The sequence below is a fragment of the Halichoerus grypus genome, chromosome 9 (assembly GCF_964656455.1).
Source record: "Halichoerus grypus chromosome 9, mHalGry1.hap1.1, whole genome shotgun sequence".
Taxonomy (NCBI): domain Eukaryota; kingdom Metazoa; phylum Chordata; class Mammalia; order Carnivora; family Phocidae; genus Halichoerus; species Halichoerus grypus.
Genome location: NC_135720.1, coordinates 137,502,526 through 137,518,518, shown reverse-complemented (window position 1 = coordinate 137,518,518; position 15,993 = coordinate 137,502,526). Strand labels below are relative to the sequence as shown.

Here is a 15,993-nt window from a genome sequence, read left to right as displayed (position 1 = left end):
AATGTAAAGCAAGAAAAATGCAAACAGGCTGTGGCAGAAGCTGTATGTCCAAACCCCCTTCAAGGAAGACATACGAAGAGAGCCCAACAGGAATCAAATGTGGAAACAAGACAGTTGTGGCAAAACCCTCTTGTCAGGCTGTATTCCATCTGGCCCTTCTGGGCAAAGACTCGCTTCTCCACGGAGCATTTATCAATCAGGATCCCAGCAAAGCAGATGGCACACTGCATAATTGAAGAGGTTTTAATAAAGGGACTATTTACTAAAGTTTGGCAAGGTTAGGAACACCAACAAGAGACAATGCAATACTCTCAGGCTAGCAACAATGGGGTGCTATTTCCACCCCTGGGCCTGAAAAAGCAAAGGAAGGGAACAGTTAGAAGAACCTGGAGAAAGAGATGAATAGAGTGGGCCACCTGACAGGATCTGTGGCCGCCGCTCAGGGAAGCACAAAACCAGCAGAAGCAGGGAAGGAGAGAGTGAGAAAGCGTAACAAATACTCCTGTCTCACACTCGAGTCACACCTCCAACCCCCAGCTGGAAAAATCCACCTAGACACCAAAGAGCAAGGGTCCTACTGACGCCACACACACAAGTCAGCCTCTAGCAACACACGTCAGGTGGGGAAAGGGTCTGTCAGGGAGACAGACGCGTCCACTCACAGGCAGGACCCTCAGGGAAACACAGAGCAAGCTGCAAACAGCATCACATAGCACACGGGGCTTGAGCAAAGGGTGTACGTATGGAATCAGTGGAAGAAAAAGTGAGAAAAAGAACAGGACGGAGGACAAGACCATGAGGTTCACACTAAGAAGTCACACCTTCGTTCGACAGGTAACTGGCAACCACTGAAGGTACACATGCAGGAGTGTAAATAACCCCGGGATGATGGCAGCAGCGGACTCAGATGGGGAGGAGATTTGCTTCCAACAGTCAGATGATTCCAGCAGTCTGGGTATTAAGGAGGTAGTAAGAAATAAACAGTAACAAAAACTGATCCTGTAGTATGTCCCAGGTATCTCAAAAGTCAGATCCATTTAATCCTCTCCACTTTGAACTAGGAAAACTGAGCCTCAGAAAAGCAACCTGTGAAAGTCAACCAAGGACTAATTAGCTGCTATAAATGCCACATTATTTCACTAACTTGTGCTTTCTAAATGAAATATTGGCACAGAAAATGAAGAACAGAAGTTCACGGACAGGCCCAGATCTCTATTAACCAGGAGATCTTAGATGAGTCATTTGATGGCTTCCCTAGCTCAGCTTCCTTATCTGCAACTAAGAGCACCTACAAAAATTATTTCTTCCATCTCTAAAGTTCTCCTGTTGCATTACTAATACTTAATCATCAGCCTTGCCACCCTCAAGCCGATGTGTCAATGAACATCCCCACCAGCTTCATCTTTAACTCATGTCTCACAGTGGACTCTCCAATTAAATCCAATTTCAATCTCCCCAATAAATCCACTCAAACAAAAACTCTTCAGTGAGAAGCCATCCCCAATCAACTCAACCTGGAGGTGACAGGCCTTCTGTGATATTGTGATATAATAGGAAATATATATATGGTCTTCATCCTCAGTTCCTAATACAGGGCCCCTAAAACTCCTTTAATTCCCTGAATGATAAGGGTGAAAGCATTTTTGGTTACTCATCATAAGCCCCTTTCAACCATATCTGAATTTATGCCAGTGAGGTAACTCTTAGAGAATGGGGGCTGGCTGCCAAAGGAACCAACAATGTAATTGGAGGGTTGGATCTTTGAGCCCCAACCCCAACCTTTGGGAGTTCAATCACCAATGGTCAATGATTTCATCACTCATGCCTATGTAATGAAGACTCCATAAAAAAACCCTAACGATGGGGTTTGGGAAGCTTCCAGGTTGGTGAACGTACTAAGGTGCTGGGAGGGTAGCATACCCAGAAAGGGTATGGAAGCTCCATTTCCATTACCACATAGCTTGCCCTGTGCATTTCTTTCAGTTCCACTTTTCCTGAGTTCGACGAGCTACTCTAGCAAATTATCAAACCTAAGTAGGGGGTCGTGAGAACCCAATTTATAGTTGGTCTGTCAGAAGTACAGGTGACAATCTGGACTTGCAATTGGCATCTGAAGTGGTAGGTAGTCAAATGGAACTGAGCCTTCAACCAGTGTGGTCTGCAGTAACTCCAGACAGTTAAGGTCAGAATTGCTTGGGATAGCCCCTTTGGCTTCCTGAGCAGCACCACGGCAGGTGGGAAGAACAAACACCTTACGAAAGGCAGCAAAAAGGGAGGCAAAAAGAAAGCTGTTGATCCATTTTCTAAGAAAGACTGGTATGATGTGAAAGCACCAGCTATGTTCAGTATAAGAAATACTGGAAAAAACACTAGTCACGAGAACTCAAGGAAGCAAAATTGCATCTGTTGGCCTCAAGGGTTGTGTTTTTGAAGTGAGCCTTGCTGATCTGCACAATGAAGAAGTTGCATTTAGAAAATTCAAGCTAATTGCTGAGGACATTCAGGGCAAAACCTGCCCTACGAATTAGCATGGCATGGATCTTACCAGGGACAAAATGTGTTCCATGGTCAAAAAATGACAGACCTTGATTGAAGCTCAGGTTGATGTCAAGACTACCGATGGTTATTTGCTTCATCTATTTTGTGATGATTTTACTTAAAAATGCAGCACCAACAGGTCCGCCAAATTCAGAAAAAGATGATGGAAATCATGACCTGAGACGTGCAGACAAATGACTTGAAAGGAGTGGTCAATAAATTGATTCCAGGCAACATCGGAAAAGACATAGAAAAGGCCTGCCCATCTATTTATCCACTCCATGATGTCTTTGTTAGAAGAGTAAAAATGCTGAAGAATCCCAGGTTTGAACTGGGAAAGGAACGTTCATGAAGCTTCATGGTGAAGGTAGCAGATCTGGAAATGCTACTGGGGATGAGACCAGTGTAAAGTTGAACGAACTGATGGATATGAGCCGCTAGTCCAAGAATCTGTTTAAAATTCACACATTTAATGGTGACAAATAAAAAATCTTATTTGTGATATTTAAATTTAAAAAATTGCTTGGTGTAGAAAACATACATATTTGGTGCCAGAAGTATTGTCAGTACAGAAAAACATAGTTTACCTTTACCTCCTATGATTTCCTATAGAAATTATATCTCTGCAAGCCATTTGGCAGCCTTCAGACTGCCAAAAACAACTTCGCTGTTTTTTATTAGACTTTATTTTTTAGATCAGTTTTAGGTTCACAGCAAAATTGAGCAGAAAAGTACAGAGTTCCCATATACCACCCCCCCAGTTGTCCCTATTATCAACATCCTCCGCCAGAGTGGTACATTTGTTACATCAATGAACCTACGCTGACACATCACAATCACCTAAAGACCACATTACAATTCACTTATGGTGTTGAACATTCTATGCGTTTGGGAAAATATATAAGGACATGTATCCACAATTACAGTATCATATAGAATACTATCACTGCCCTAAAACATTCCTTTGTACTCTGCCTATTCATCTTTCTCCCACTGCCCCAACACTGGCAACACTGATCCTTTTACTGGTTTTGCCTTTTGCAGAAGTCACAGAGTTGGAATCACACAGTGTGTAGCCATTTCTGATTGGCTTCTTTCACTTAGTAATGTGCACTTAAGTTTCCTTTATGTCTTCTCATGACCTGATAGCTCATTTCTTTTTAGCACTGAATATTCCATTGTTCCACAGTTTATCCATTCACCTACTGAAGGACATCTTGGTTGCTTCCAACTTTTGGCAATTATTGAATAAACATCCGTGTGCAGGTTTTTGTGCGGACACAAATTTCCAACTCCTCTGGGTATATGCCAAGGAGCATGGTTGCTGGATCGTATGGTAAAAGTATATTAGTCCTGTAAGAAACTGCCAAACTGTTTTCCAAAATGGCTGTACCATTTTGAACTACCAGCAATGAATGAGAGTTCCTGTTACTCCATACCCTCACCAGCATTTGGGGTTGTCAGTGATCCAGATTTTAGCCATACAAGTAAGTGTGTAGTGGTGTCTTGTTTTAATTGCATTTCCTTGATGACATATGAGGTGGAGCATCTTTTCATATGCTTATTTTCTATCTAAGTATCTTCTTTGGTGAGGTGTCTGATGAGGTATTTGGTCCATTTTTTAATTGGGTTATTTATTTTCTTATTGTTGAGTTTTAAGAGTTCTTTATATATTTTGGATAGTGGTCCTTCATCAGATACACCTTTTGCCAACATTTTCTCCCAGTCGGTGGCTTGTCTTCTCACTGTCCTGACAGTGTCTTTTGCAGAGGAGAAGGTTTTAATTTTAATAAGTCCATCTTGTCGATTAACTCTTTTATAGATCAAGCCTTTAGTGTTGCCTCTAAAAAGTCATCACCATACCCGAGATCGCCCAGATTGTCTCCTGTGCTAACTTCATCACCATTAGTTGACTATATATGGACATACTGAGGGGCCATCATGGGGCTGGTCCTTAAGACGGAAGATGAATAAGGCAGCAAAACCCTCAAGCATCCTGAAGCACTACTTCCAGAAACTCAGTCACCCACTAACACAGTGACTCTCGGGTGGGAGAGATGAGAGAAGTCACGGTACAGCTGCATGAATGTGGCATCAGACTCACGAGCACAGGCCCGGGAGCAGGCCTGCCTGGATGCCAGTCCCAACCCTGCCACTCACTAGCCATGCGTCCCGGTGTCTCAGCTTCCTCGTCTGGAACATGAGGAAACTATTTACACCCACTTCACTTCACAGTGCTGCTGTGAAGACTAGATGATGTAATCCTGGTGAAAGGCTCGGCATCACGTCCTATCACACCAGGACTGCACAAGAAATGCCACACTTGTACACTCTCCCAGATGGGGACTCAGGTGCACGGTGTAACAAACTATTCAAAATGATCACTGCTTTACATTTTTAATCATTGTATATCATCTCATTTTGAAATTTCAAAGAAGATTAAGGTATAGGCTAATTCTCACGTTCTATGGTCATCCAATAAATCAAGGAATCAAAATAAATGAAGAGCATGTGGAAGGTGGCAGACACAAGCTAGCAGGAAAAGTGCATGGTTAAAATCTCAACGTGGGAGGGCGCCTGGGTGGCTCAGTCGTGAAGCTTCTGCCTTCGGCTCAGGTCATGATCCCAGGGTCCTGGGATCGAGCCCCACATTGGGCTCCCTGCTCCGTGGGAAGCATGCTTCTCCCTCTCCCACTCCCCCTGCTTGTGTTCCCTCTCTCGCTGTGTCTCTCTCTGTCAAATAAATAAATAAAATCTTTAAAAAAAAAAAAATCTCAACGTGGTGACAGCAGTCCGTTTTCTTTTTTTAAAACACACAATTCCCACTTATAACAAAACAATTAAAATTTTAAGTGAGAAGCTCAATTCGTGTAAAATTGCATTACTGGTTTTTATTTGTACTAATCTAACAGAGGAAAATGGACTATGAGTATTTAAAAATTAAACCACAGAACTGAGGATAATTTATTTCTCAGTGACTTCAATAAGAATCTGGTTCGAAGAACCATGGCTAATGAAACAAAGCATAGTTCTATTTTCTAGTGTAACTACAAAAATGATATTCAGTAGAATATCAAAACTGAATACTACTTTTAAAAGTATTTGTAGGGGCACCTGGGTGACTCAGTCGGAAAAGCATGCAACTCTTGATCTCAGGGTTGTGAGTTTGAGCCCCATGCTGGGTACACAGATTACTTAAAAAAATTTTTTTTTAAAAAGTACAACTGCAACTAATTAGGTGATTAAAAAAACATGCACATAATGTCAACTGTATCTCAATAAAGTTGCAAAAAAACCCACATAAATATAATCATTTCCATTTATTTATTTATTTATTTATTTATTTATTTATTTAATGTCAGCTGCAACCCAACAAGAGGCTCAAACTCACAACCATGAGATCAAGACCTGAACTAATACGAAGAGTCGGACACTTAACCAGCTGAGTTACCAGGGCATCCCTCATTTCCTTATTTTAAAACTGATTAAATTATGTCTTCCTGATCCGAAATTCAAAATCTATTTCACGCAAATATAAAAATGAGATTAAAAAAAAAAAGGACTATGACCTGACTCATTTATAAGCCAATCAAATATATGCCTCCTGTACTGGATTGGTCAATGCATGAATCAGTCAAGGACAGAATGTTGTAATTCTGTATGTAAATAAATGTTAACTGATACTTTTATAATATAGTTCAAACAATACAGTACTTCCCCCTTCCTACCAGCCAGCGGATACGGTCCAAGACCGCCAGGGGATGCCTGAAACTATGCACAGATAGTACCAAACCCTATTTGTATTGTGTTTTTCCCTATACATACATAGCTACAATGAAGTTTAATTTATAAATTAGGCCCAGTAAGAGATTAATAGCAATAACTAATAATAAACTAGAAAAATTACAACTACAGATTGCAATAAAAGTTACGTGCATGGGGTCTCTCTCTCATAGTGTCTTACTGTCCTGTATTCACCCTTCTTGGAATGATAGGATGGGAAGTGAGGTGACCAAGGTAGGCACTGTGATGTAGGCTCAGGCCACTACTGGCCTTCTGACGATAAGGTAGCAGGAGGATCATCTGCTTCTGGACATCAGCTGACTGTGGCTAACTGTACCCAGAAAGCAAAAGTGTAGATAAGGAAGGGAGGACCACTGCATACATCTGCTTATCCCACCTTCACCAATTACCTTTAATTGTTTCCTCCACAACTTCTACCACTCGGTCTATCTGTTGAACCTAAAAAGAAAACAAATTGTTAGACAAGCAATTTACATGGATAAGAAACATTAATTTGTGTTTACCCTTCTGCTTGAGTCAGTGTATCACATTTCCTAAGCACACGAATGTAGGTTTTCTTTAATTAATGCATTGAGAGATAGTATAAAAAATATTCTGTATTAATGTTTTGTGTTACAGTGAAGTATGAAATTACCACTCTCCTGTCCTCCAACGATAACTGAAGAGATCATAATACACTTAAATAAACTGCCTGGGGTTCTGTTAGCCTAGCCTATCAACATAAACTCAACACATCCTGAGATATAAACTGACGTTTAATTAAAACATGCCTCTTCACAAACACATTCTCTTCTTTTCATTCTTCAAGAAAAACGGCACGAAATGACAACCTACACAAAAGGACATGCTGGTATTAAGGAGATCTACCCCAAATGCTATGCTTTATTATTCTAACACGGAAGCCCCTTTTTAATGGATGTCTACCGTGTGCTGGGCACTATGCTCACGTCGATGGGATACAAAGTCAAATAATAACAGCTCCTACCCTAGACACCAGTGACGAAGGGAGAGTCCCCGGGGTGCCATGGGAACACAGAGGAAAGGTAATAAATTGTGACTGAGTGATCCAGGGATGCTTCTCAGGGAACCAAAGGTGAATCTTGAGGGATAAACCAGATTAAGACAGGAGAAGCCCACTAAGGAGACGAAGTTAGAGTGGCTAGGGTGTAGAAGGAAAATGAAAAAAGCAAAGACTGTGGTGCAAGAAGCTAAGGGAAGAGAGAAAGTCAAAACACAGTGAGTCATAAGCTGATATTACTTATGCCTTAAAAATCTTCAAATCATTGCTTTATTATAGAAGAAATACATGCTCATTGAAAAAATTCAAATTAGAAATATAAAAAGGAAATAAAGTAACCCGTATTATGTTACATCCTCTATTTCCACTCCTAAGATAATATCATTCATAATTGCTTAGTAAGTAGATACCAAGACATTTTCCAATGCAGAACATTTATATATAGCTCTGTTCTGTCCTTTTTTCTTACGAATTATGAGATAAATAGGTAGACAGATGAGAGGGAAAATAACAGATCTGCCTTTTTATTTTTTTTCTATACATCATCAGTACATATAGGTCTACTTCATTTATTTTACTAGCTGCCTAGTATCTCATGTATAGATACACCATAATGCATTTACCCATTCCCCAACTAATGGACCCTTATGTTATTTTTAATCTTTCATTATTATATAATGATGCTGCAATGAATTCAACTGAGTAAGAACCTTTTAAAAAGTGCAGTGGCAAATCTCTTTTAAATATTCTTTTGGCCTCAGTGTGTTATGGGAAGCAAGGAAAGACTTGTGAGAACACACTTGGACTCGGCCCTGCCTCTGACCACTCATCCCAACATAATGGTAGTAGTTACGCTAACTGTTGAGAAATTGCCAAAGGCAAAGTAAATCCCTTTTGGATCTTAGGTCCCAAACAAACCTACCTCACTGGAGCCACTGGAACCACTAGGTTCTGGTTTTATGAAGAGAATTCATGTGGCTTCCTTACAGAATATGATCAAAGCCAGAATAACAGAGTTCAAAGAGGAGGAAAGTACCCAATAGGGTCAGATGCTACAGAGATAATAAGTTAACATAAAGACTGGAATACATACTCCTGATTTAACAATGAGGGAGTCAATGAACTTAGGGGAAGCAGTGAGTTCAAAGTAATGAATCATAACTAAGAAAATATAGCAAATAGAGACTACTCTTACAGACAGATGGGTAGAAAGGAGACATGGGTGGGACAAGGAAAGAAGACTTGGCCAAATTTCCCAGTGAATGGGGATGAATGACCAAGATATCAGCTGAGGATACAAGATGGAAAATAATAGTAGTACAATCTGAGAAAATCCAATGGTGGAATGAAAACATCAAAGCGTTCCTATGCAGCTGGAGACCTAATAGCTCAAAGGGATCACTGCATCCAGTCTTATAGCACATGGACTGAGAAAGAAGCAGTATTCTTAAAGAAGAGTCAGAATTACTTGTAGGAGGAGCAGTTAAAAAATTTCAAAGTTGAGGGTAAGCTAAAACTATAACATTCTTAGAAGAAAACAGTCATAAAGGTAGGTGAACCTTAGGTTAGATGGCAATGTTTTAGATATTACATCAAAAACATGAACAACAAAAGGAAAAAGGTAAACTGAACACCATCAAAATTAAAACCTCTTGATACATCAAAGGACACCACTGAGAAAGTAACAAGACAATACAGAAAATGGGAGAACATTTTTGCAAATCATAAACTTGGTATGATTCAGATTTGTATCTAAAATACATAGAAGCTCCCTCAACTCAATAATAAAAAGACAAATCATTTAAAAATGGGCAAAAATGAGAGGCTCAGTCAGTTAAGCGACCGACTCTTGATTTCAGCTCAGGTCTTAATCTCAAGGTTATGAGTTCAAGCCCTGCACTGGGCTCCATACTGGGCATGGAGCCTATTTTAAAAAATGATAAAATAAAAATTAAAATTAAAATGGGCAGGGGCGCCTGGGTGGTTCAGTCAGTTAAGCATATAACTCTTGATTGTGGCTCAGGTCGTGATCTCAGGGTTGTGGGATCGAGCCCCACATTGGGATCCAGGCTCAGCACAGAGTCTGCTTGAGACTCTCTCTCTCTCCCTCTCCCTCTGCCCCTTCTCCTGCTCTCTCTCTCTGTCTCTAAAATAAGCAAATAAATGAAATTGTCAAAAGAAATTAAAATGGGCAAAGTCTATCTGTCTATCTGAATAGACACTTTGCCAAGGAAGATATACAAATGGCTAATAAGCGTATGAAAAAAAAATGTTCAGTATCATTAGCCAACCAGGGAATGCAAATCAAAATCGCAATGGAGGAATAGGGAGCTATTGTTTAATGGGTCTAGATTTTCAGTTTGTTAAAAATTAAGACATCCTGGAAGTGAATGGTGGTGATGGTTGCACAACAGTGTGAAAGCACTTAAAGCCACTGAAACACACCTAAAATTAATCAAAGTAGCAACTTTTATGTTATATATATTTTACCATAATGATATACTACTTCATACCCACCAGGATGGCTACAATCAAAAGGACAGACAACAACAAGCATAGGCAAAGATACAGAGAAACTGGAACCATCCTACATTGTTAGTGGGAATGTAGTAAAATGGTAGAGTTGCTTTGGAAAGTAGTCTGGTGGGGCCTCAAATAGTTCCATAGAGTTACAATATGATCCAGCAATTCCAGTTTTAAGTATACACCCAAGAGAAATAAAAACATGTCTACACAAAACCTTATACACAAATGTTCATAGCAGCATTATTCAAAATAAGCAAAAGGTGGAACCTACTCATTTCTCATCAACTGATGAAGAAACAAAAGGTGGTATATCCATACAACGAAATATCATTACACCATAAAGGGGAACATGATATACACTAGTCCTCCCCTTATCCACGGTTCCATTTACCTGCAATCCAGAACCAGATGGTCCTCCCTCTGACATATCCTCAGAAGGTCAACAGGAACCTAAGGCTGGGTCACATGCCTACATCACTCACCTCACTTCATCTCATCACGTAGGCATTTTATCATCTCACGTCATCCCAACAAGAAGGATGAGTACAGTAGGATGACTATAGTACATGAAGGTATTTTGAGCAACAGACCACATCACATATTACATTATGTAATACGATACCTTGCATTATACTTTTATTATAGTACGTCATTATAATTGTTCTATTTTATTAGTAGTAATTGTTAATCTCTTGCTTCACCAATTTATAAACTAAACTTTAGCATAGGTATATACGTATAGGAAAAAAAACACAGTATATATAAGGCTCAGATGATCCACGGTTTCTAGTGTGCACTGGGGATCTTGGAACACATCACTCACAGATAAGGGGGGGCTACTATATGCTAAAACAGTATGCTAATTGAAAGAAGCCAGACCAAAAAAAGTCAAATATTGTATGATTCCGTGTATATGAAATGGCCAGCAACAAAGTAGATTCATGACTGCCTATGGGTGCCAGTAAAAGAAATGAGAGAAACTGCCAGGGAGTGCTGAGTTTCTTTTTGGAGGGATGAAAAAATTCTACAATTGATTGTGGTGATTGTGGCAGAATTCTGGATATATTAAAAACCATTAAATTACACACATTATATGAGAGCACTGTATAATGTGTGAATTACAGCTCAAAAAAGCTGTTATTACAAAAATAATAATATGGGCCGCCTAGGTGGCACAGTCAGTTAAGCCTTTGACTCTCGGTTTCAACTCAGGTCCTGATCTCAGAGTCGTGAGATAGAGCCCCATGTCAGGCTCTGCACTCAGCTCAGAGTCTGCTTATGACTCCTTCTCCCTCTCCCCCCCTTCCCCCACGTGCTCTCTCTCTCTAAAATAAATAAATCTTTTAAAAATAATAATAATAATACAGGTTGACGGTAGTCAAATGTTCTAATGCTGGAGGTCATGAAACTCAAGGAAAAACTGAGAAAATATTCCAAATTAAAGGAGCCTAAAGAAACCTACAACTGAATTCAGCTTTGCATCTGGGTTCTTTCTCTCCCTCTAAAGGACAGTATTAGGACAACTGGCAAAAGCTGACTAAGGTCTGCATGCTAACTTATAGTAGTGTAGCTATGCTAATTTCCTGATTTTTATAAATATACTATAGTAGTATATGAAAATATCCTTGTTTTTGAAATACATGCGTATTCAGAAGTAAAGGGGCATCTGTTTGCATCTTACTCTCCAAATGATCAGAAAGAAATGTATGTATATGCGTGTGTGTGTGTGTGTGTATACATATATACATATATACATATATATATGAGTTATAAGCAAATGTTGTAAAATACTAACATTTGAGGAATTAGGGTAAAGAGTATATGGTAATTCCTTTTGTTTGCAACTTTCCTGTGAATGTGAAATTATGTCAAAATAGAAGCTTAAAAATATGTGTGTGTGTGTGTGTGTGTATGTATGTGTCGAAGAAATAGCGATCTTCTTTTGCACTGATGGTCACACAGAATTTGCTTGAATGTATGCAGCTAAAAATATATTCTCTGATTTTTTAAGTACTCAATTACATTTGCTTTATGGTAGAAAAATCGATGCTCCCTATACATAATTTAACCGCTGGATGGTGGTGTGGAGGACCTCTAGGACTTTAAGAAGAAGGGCCTACCAAATATTACGACAAAGAAAAAAACAGCATTTGATTACAAACACACGAGGGGAAGTTCAGTGAACGACTTAAAGAAAATATTGTGCTGTGTCCATTTCTCGTGAGGAGGATATTGGAGGAAGTGGTGGGAGAAAAAGAAAGAAAGGCAAGCAGAAAAGGAAGGGTGAGAAGAGTCAGGAGAGGGGGAGTTAGAGGAAGAGGGGAGTTAGAAGGCAAAAAAAAGCACACGTGGGAGGCAGGGAGAGAAGAAAAAACAATCACGAGAGAACAAACTCAAGATTCACACACAGTAATGAAGAATATATTGAATTCATTCTGGAGAGAAAAGGAAAGCTGTTCTTAATTAATACTATAAATTGTAGCCCTGAATACACAAGAGCTTAGTTTCTGGCATATAATTCAAATAAAATAAATAAAACAGTATCTTGTGTCCTTCAGGCACTTAGTTATAAATACACAGGAAAAAAAAAAGACATGCAGTATGTTCTATTACTGACTCCGAATGTTCTCGACAATGAAGAAAGGAGTTAGTGAACAAACAATTCATAAATAACATTAATGAGTCACTCTGCTACAGAATTTTTAAAAGAAATCCATAAAAATATTTTATTCGGCTATTATGAACTACTCCAAATTTAAAACTGAACACATATTGAAGAAACAAACCTATACCACGTCACCTAAAGCAAATGAAAGTGCTCTTCTGAAATTTCCTAATTGTTTAGAGCAGTGCTATCCAACAGAACTTCCTGCAATGATGGAAACGTTCATATGCTGTGCCGTCCAGCATGGCAGCCATCGGCCCCATGCAGCTACTGCGTACTTGAAATGTGGCTACTGCGACCAAGAAGCTAACTTTTAATTAATTTAAACAGTCACATGCGGCTACTGGCAACCATAAAGGGAGGTGCACTAAGACAGCCACCCGGCCCGTGGCCACCCGGCCTGCGGCAATCTGTTATGGCAGGTCTAGGAAACTTATGCACACCTCAGACACAATTTGGCCAACCAGCCTAAAAAAAAGTCCAGTCAGGGAGCAAGGTGATACTGTTCTGCAGCCGGAGGTTCTGCTTTAGGATGCGTCTGGAAGTATCTTTTTTTTTTTTTTTTGAACAACGAGCAGCTAGATACGTTAATGACTGGTAGTAACGCAGTGACAGCTAACATTTCCTGAGCAATTACTATGTCCCAGGCTCTGTGCTAACACGTCACCTGCATTATTACCTTTAATCCTCACGACATTCCCAGCAAGTAGATACTATTGTTATTTCCGAGGCTAAGGGAACCGAGGCACAAGGATATCCAGCTAAAGTCTTGCCAAGGATTTTTAGTAGATCTTATCAAGGAATGGCACATGGGTGGCACATTTCATGAATTTTCCTTTTCCTATACACATGGAGGTCATTACTAAATGATCACAGAATGCTAGCCAACTAAACCTGGACTTTCAAGAGACCCCGGTAGCAACTACTCCCCTAAACCTTCCCCCACAAATCACCACTGGCATGCATGCATTCCCTTGACAAATATCTACTAAGCACCAACAAAGCACGAAGCACTGTTCTGGGGATATAATGGTGGAAAATACAAAGTCCCTGCTTCACGGGCCTTACATTCTAATGGGGGCGGGGGGCAAACCATGGAAACAACTGAAAATGTTCATTTCTTGTCATAACAGATGCTATGAAGAAAATCGAGTCTGGGAGTGGCCAGAGGTAGAGAGGGCAATTTCGCTACCATGATCCACGTGAACCTCTGAACAGGTAGCATTAATCCTGGGACCTGAACAGGAGCATCAATGTGAACCTCCAGGAGCTGAGACAGAAATGATGGTGAATGAGGGGCAGAGCGACAGGAGAGGAGATCAGATAATTAGAGGAGGAAGATCAGGTGAGACGTTGTACCTCATACTATGCAGTTTAGGTCCTATTCTACCTGCACAAGGAAGTCACTGTGGGGTTAACAGAAATATTTCAAAAGCATCGCTCAGGGTAATTTTATTGAAATCATACAAAGACTACTGTTCACCTGCATTTCTCTATTATTTGGTGTGAGTCTTTTTCTATTTGCACAGATCTGGCTGGGGTTTTACTATTTCTAGACTTCATCCCAAGACACCTCAAATCCTTTAGAAGGGAGGTTAATACATTATAGGTACACATTTAACACAGATCCAAAGGAATTCTCTCATGGGCTCTCTTAATTTTGATTGTATGTAAATAGGACAACCTGTCATTACCATTCTAATTAAGAAATATCAGACCAAAACCTCAAAACCACCTAAAAACTCTATCAACCTTTAAAAAGAAATGCCTTTCTATCTCTGTTAAGAACTATACTATATAAAGTCTTTCCATCAAAGTCCGAACTTTTTACTTTTACCATAATGGGAGTTTAATTCAATAATCAGCATCTGATAGGTTAAAGTTCAATACTGACTTCTCTGTAAAAAAAATAAAACATTTTCCTCTCTAAAAATTTTTCTCCAAGCTGTGAAGGAAAGTCCCAACTTCTATACATGGTGTTGTGAGACAGCTCAATGTTCCAATCTCTAAAATTTGGGGAAGTCCATAGCAGTCACTAAGCTAACCCTACTAGAAAAAAAACACTGAATTCACAAGCCTGTGCACAAGTTTGCTCATGAGGTACACAAAAGAATATTGGATGCTACATGTGGTTTAACTTCTTGAACAAAACCTTCTCATTTCCCAGTACAGTTTTATCTTCTTTCATCTCTTCACTGAGAAAAATTCTTCCCCAATAGTAGAAACAGCCTTTTCATCAAAAATTATATGGCACACATTCCACACATCACTAAAAGCTTATTTGCTACCTAAATGGTACCAGTGAGTGACTAACACTCAGTAAGAGATAAAATTTACTAATTGACAGATAAGGCCAGGCTAGATGGATGCCAAGAAAAATGTGTATCTGTACCAGAAACTTCTTCCTCTTAAATCCAATTAAAATACCTATAAAACTTTCTGTAGCGGGAAAAAAACCAACTCTTTCAGCAATTACAACAAAACTCAACATGCTAAGCACAATTGTACAGAGACACACTATTTGGGACATTAGAATATTATAATCATATTAAATAACAGGACAGTATTACGAAGTAAAAAAAATTACTTTTAAAGTGATACTAAAGTTAAAAAGAGAGTAATAACAGAACCAAAACACAAACGCACATGAGAGATGTGAAACATCAAGTAATAAATATTAATGCTGTCTGTCTCAGGCAAGATGATCAAGTCCTAAGCCCCAGAATTTATGAATATGTTCCCTACCCTGGCAAACAGACCTCACCGATGTGATGAGATTAACCTGGATTCTCTAGATGGGTTCAATCTACTCCCATGAGTCCTTACAAGGTGAGTCTTCCCTGCCTGGGACAGAGAGACAGACATTGATAAAAAGGTCAGAGAGAGCACTGCTGGCTTGGAACATGGAAGACTGGGCCCCCCATCATGGAATGTGTGTGGCCTCAAAAATCTGCAAAAGGCAATGAGAAAGACCCTCTCACAGAGCCTCCAGAAAAGAACAAAGCCCTGTCAACACCTTGATTTTAGTCCAGTAAAACCCATGTCCAACTCCTGGTCTCCAGAACTGTAAAATAATAAACACACGCTGTGTATTTATTGTGTATTGTGTATAAACAACTATATGTGTGGCAATTCGTTATATATGTGGCGTACAAAACTGATGCGTTAATTAAGAAACCAACATATGATAGCGTCAGCCTCATGAAACAGGAAAAGAAAAATTTAAAAACAAATGCTGTGGGAAAAACAGAACAATATGGAAAAAATTTAGTTAAATGCATACCTTATCTTTAACAGTCACTCAACAAATATTTATTGAGCCAGACACCATACTAAATAAGCACCTAAAGTAATGTAAAATATCTAAAAATATAAAATAATAATAAAGTCCCTGGCTTTAAAGGAGTGTCCATCAGAGTAAAGCGCAAATAAACCGGAAAGT

The 15,993-nt window shown here is 39.4% G+C and overlaps 1 protein-coding gene and 1 pseudogene across 6 annotated transcripts in view; one reads left to right on the top strand and one right to left on the bottom strand.

Moving 5' to 3' along the window:
- The window catches only part of CDKAL1 (CDKAL1 threonylcarbamoyladenosine tRNA methylthiotransferase), a 642,750-nt gene that overhangs the window by 449,234 nt on the left and 177,523 nt on the right, over positions 1 to 15,993 (bottom strand). For all 6 annotated transcript variants that reach the window (XR_004926977.2, XM_036123558.2, XM_036123557.2 and 3 more), the window contains one exon: positions 6,732 to 6,780. Coding sequence is in view for 5 of the 6 variants with exons in the window: in XM_036123558.2 (XP_035979451.1) it covers positions 6,732 to 6,780 (49 nt within the window). In the remaining variant the exon portion in view is untranslated. The remainder of the gene's footprint in view (positions 1 to 6,731; positions 6,781 to 15,993) is intronic.
- On the top strand, positions 889 to 2,996 carry LOC118555468 (small ribosomal subunit protein eS1 pseudogene; annotated as a pseudogene).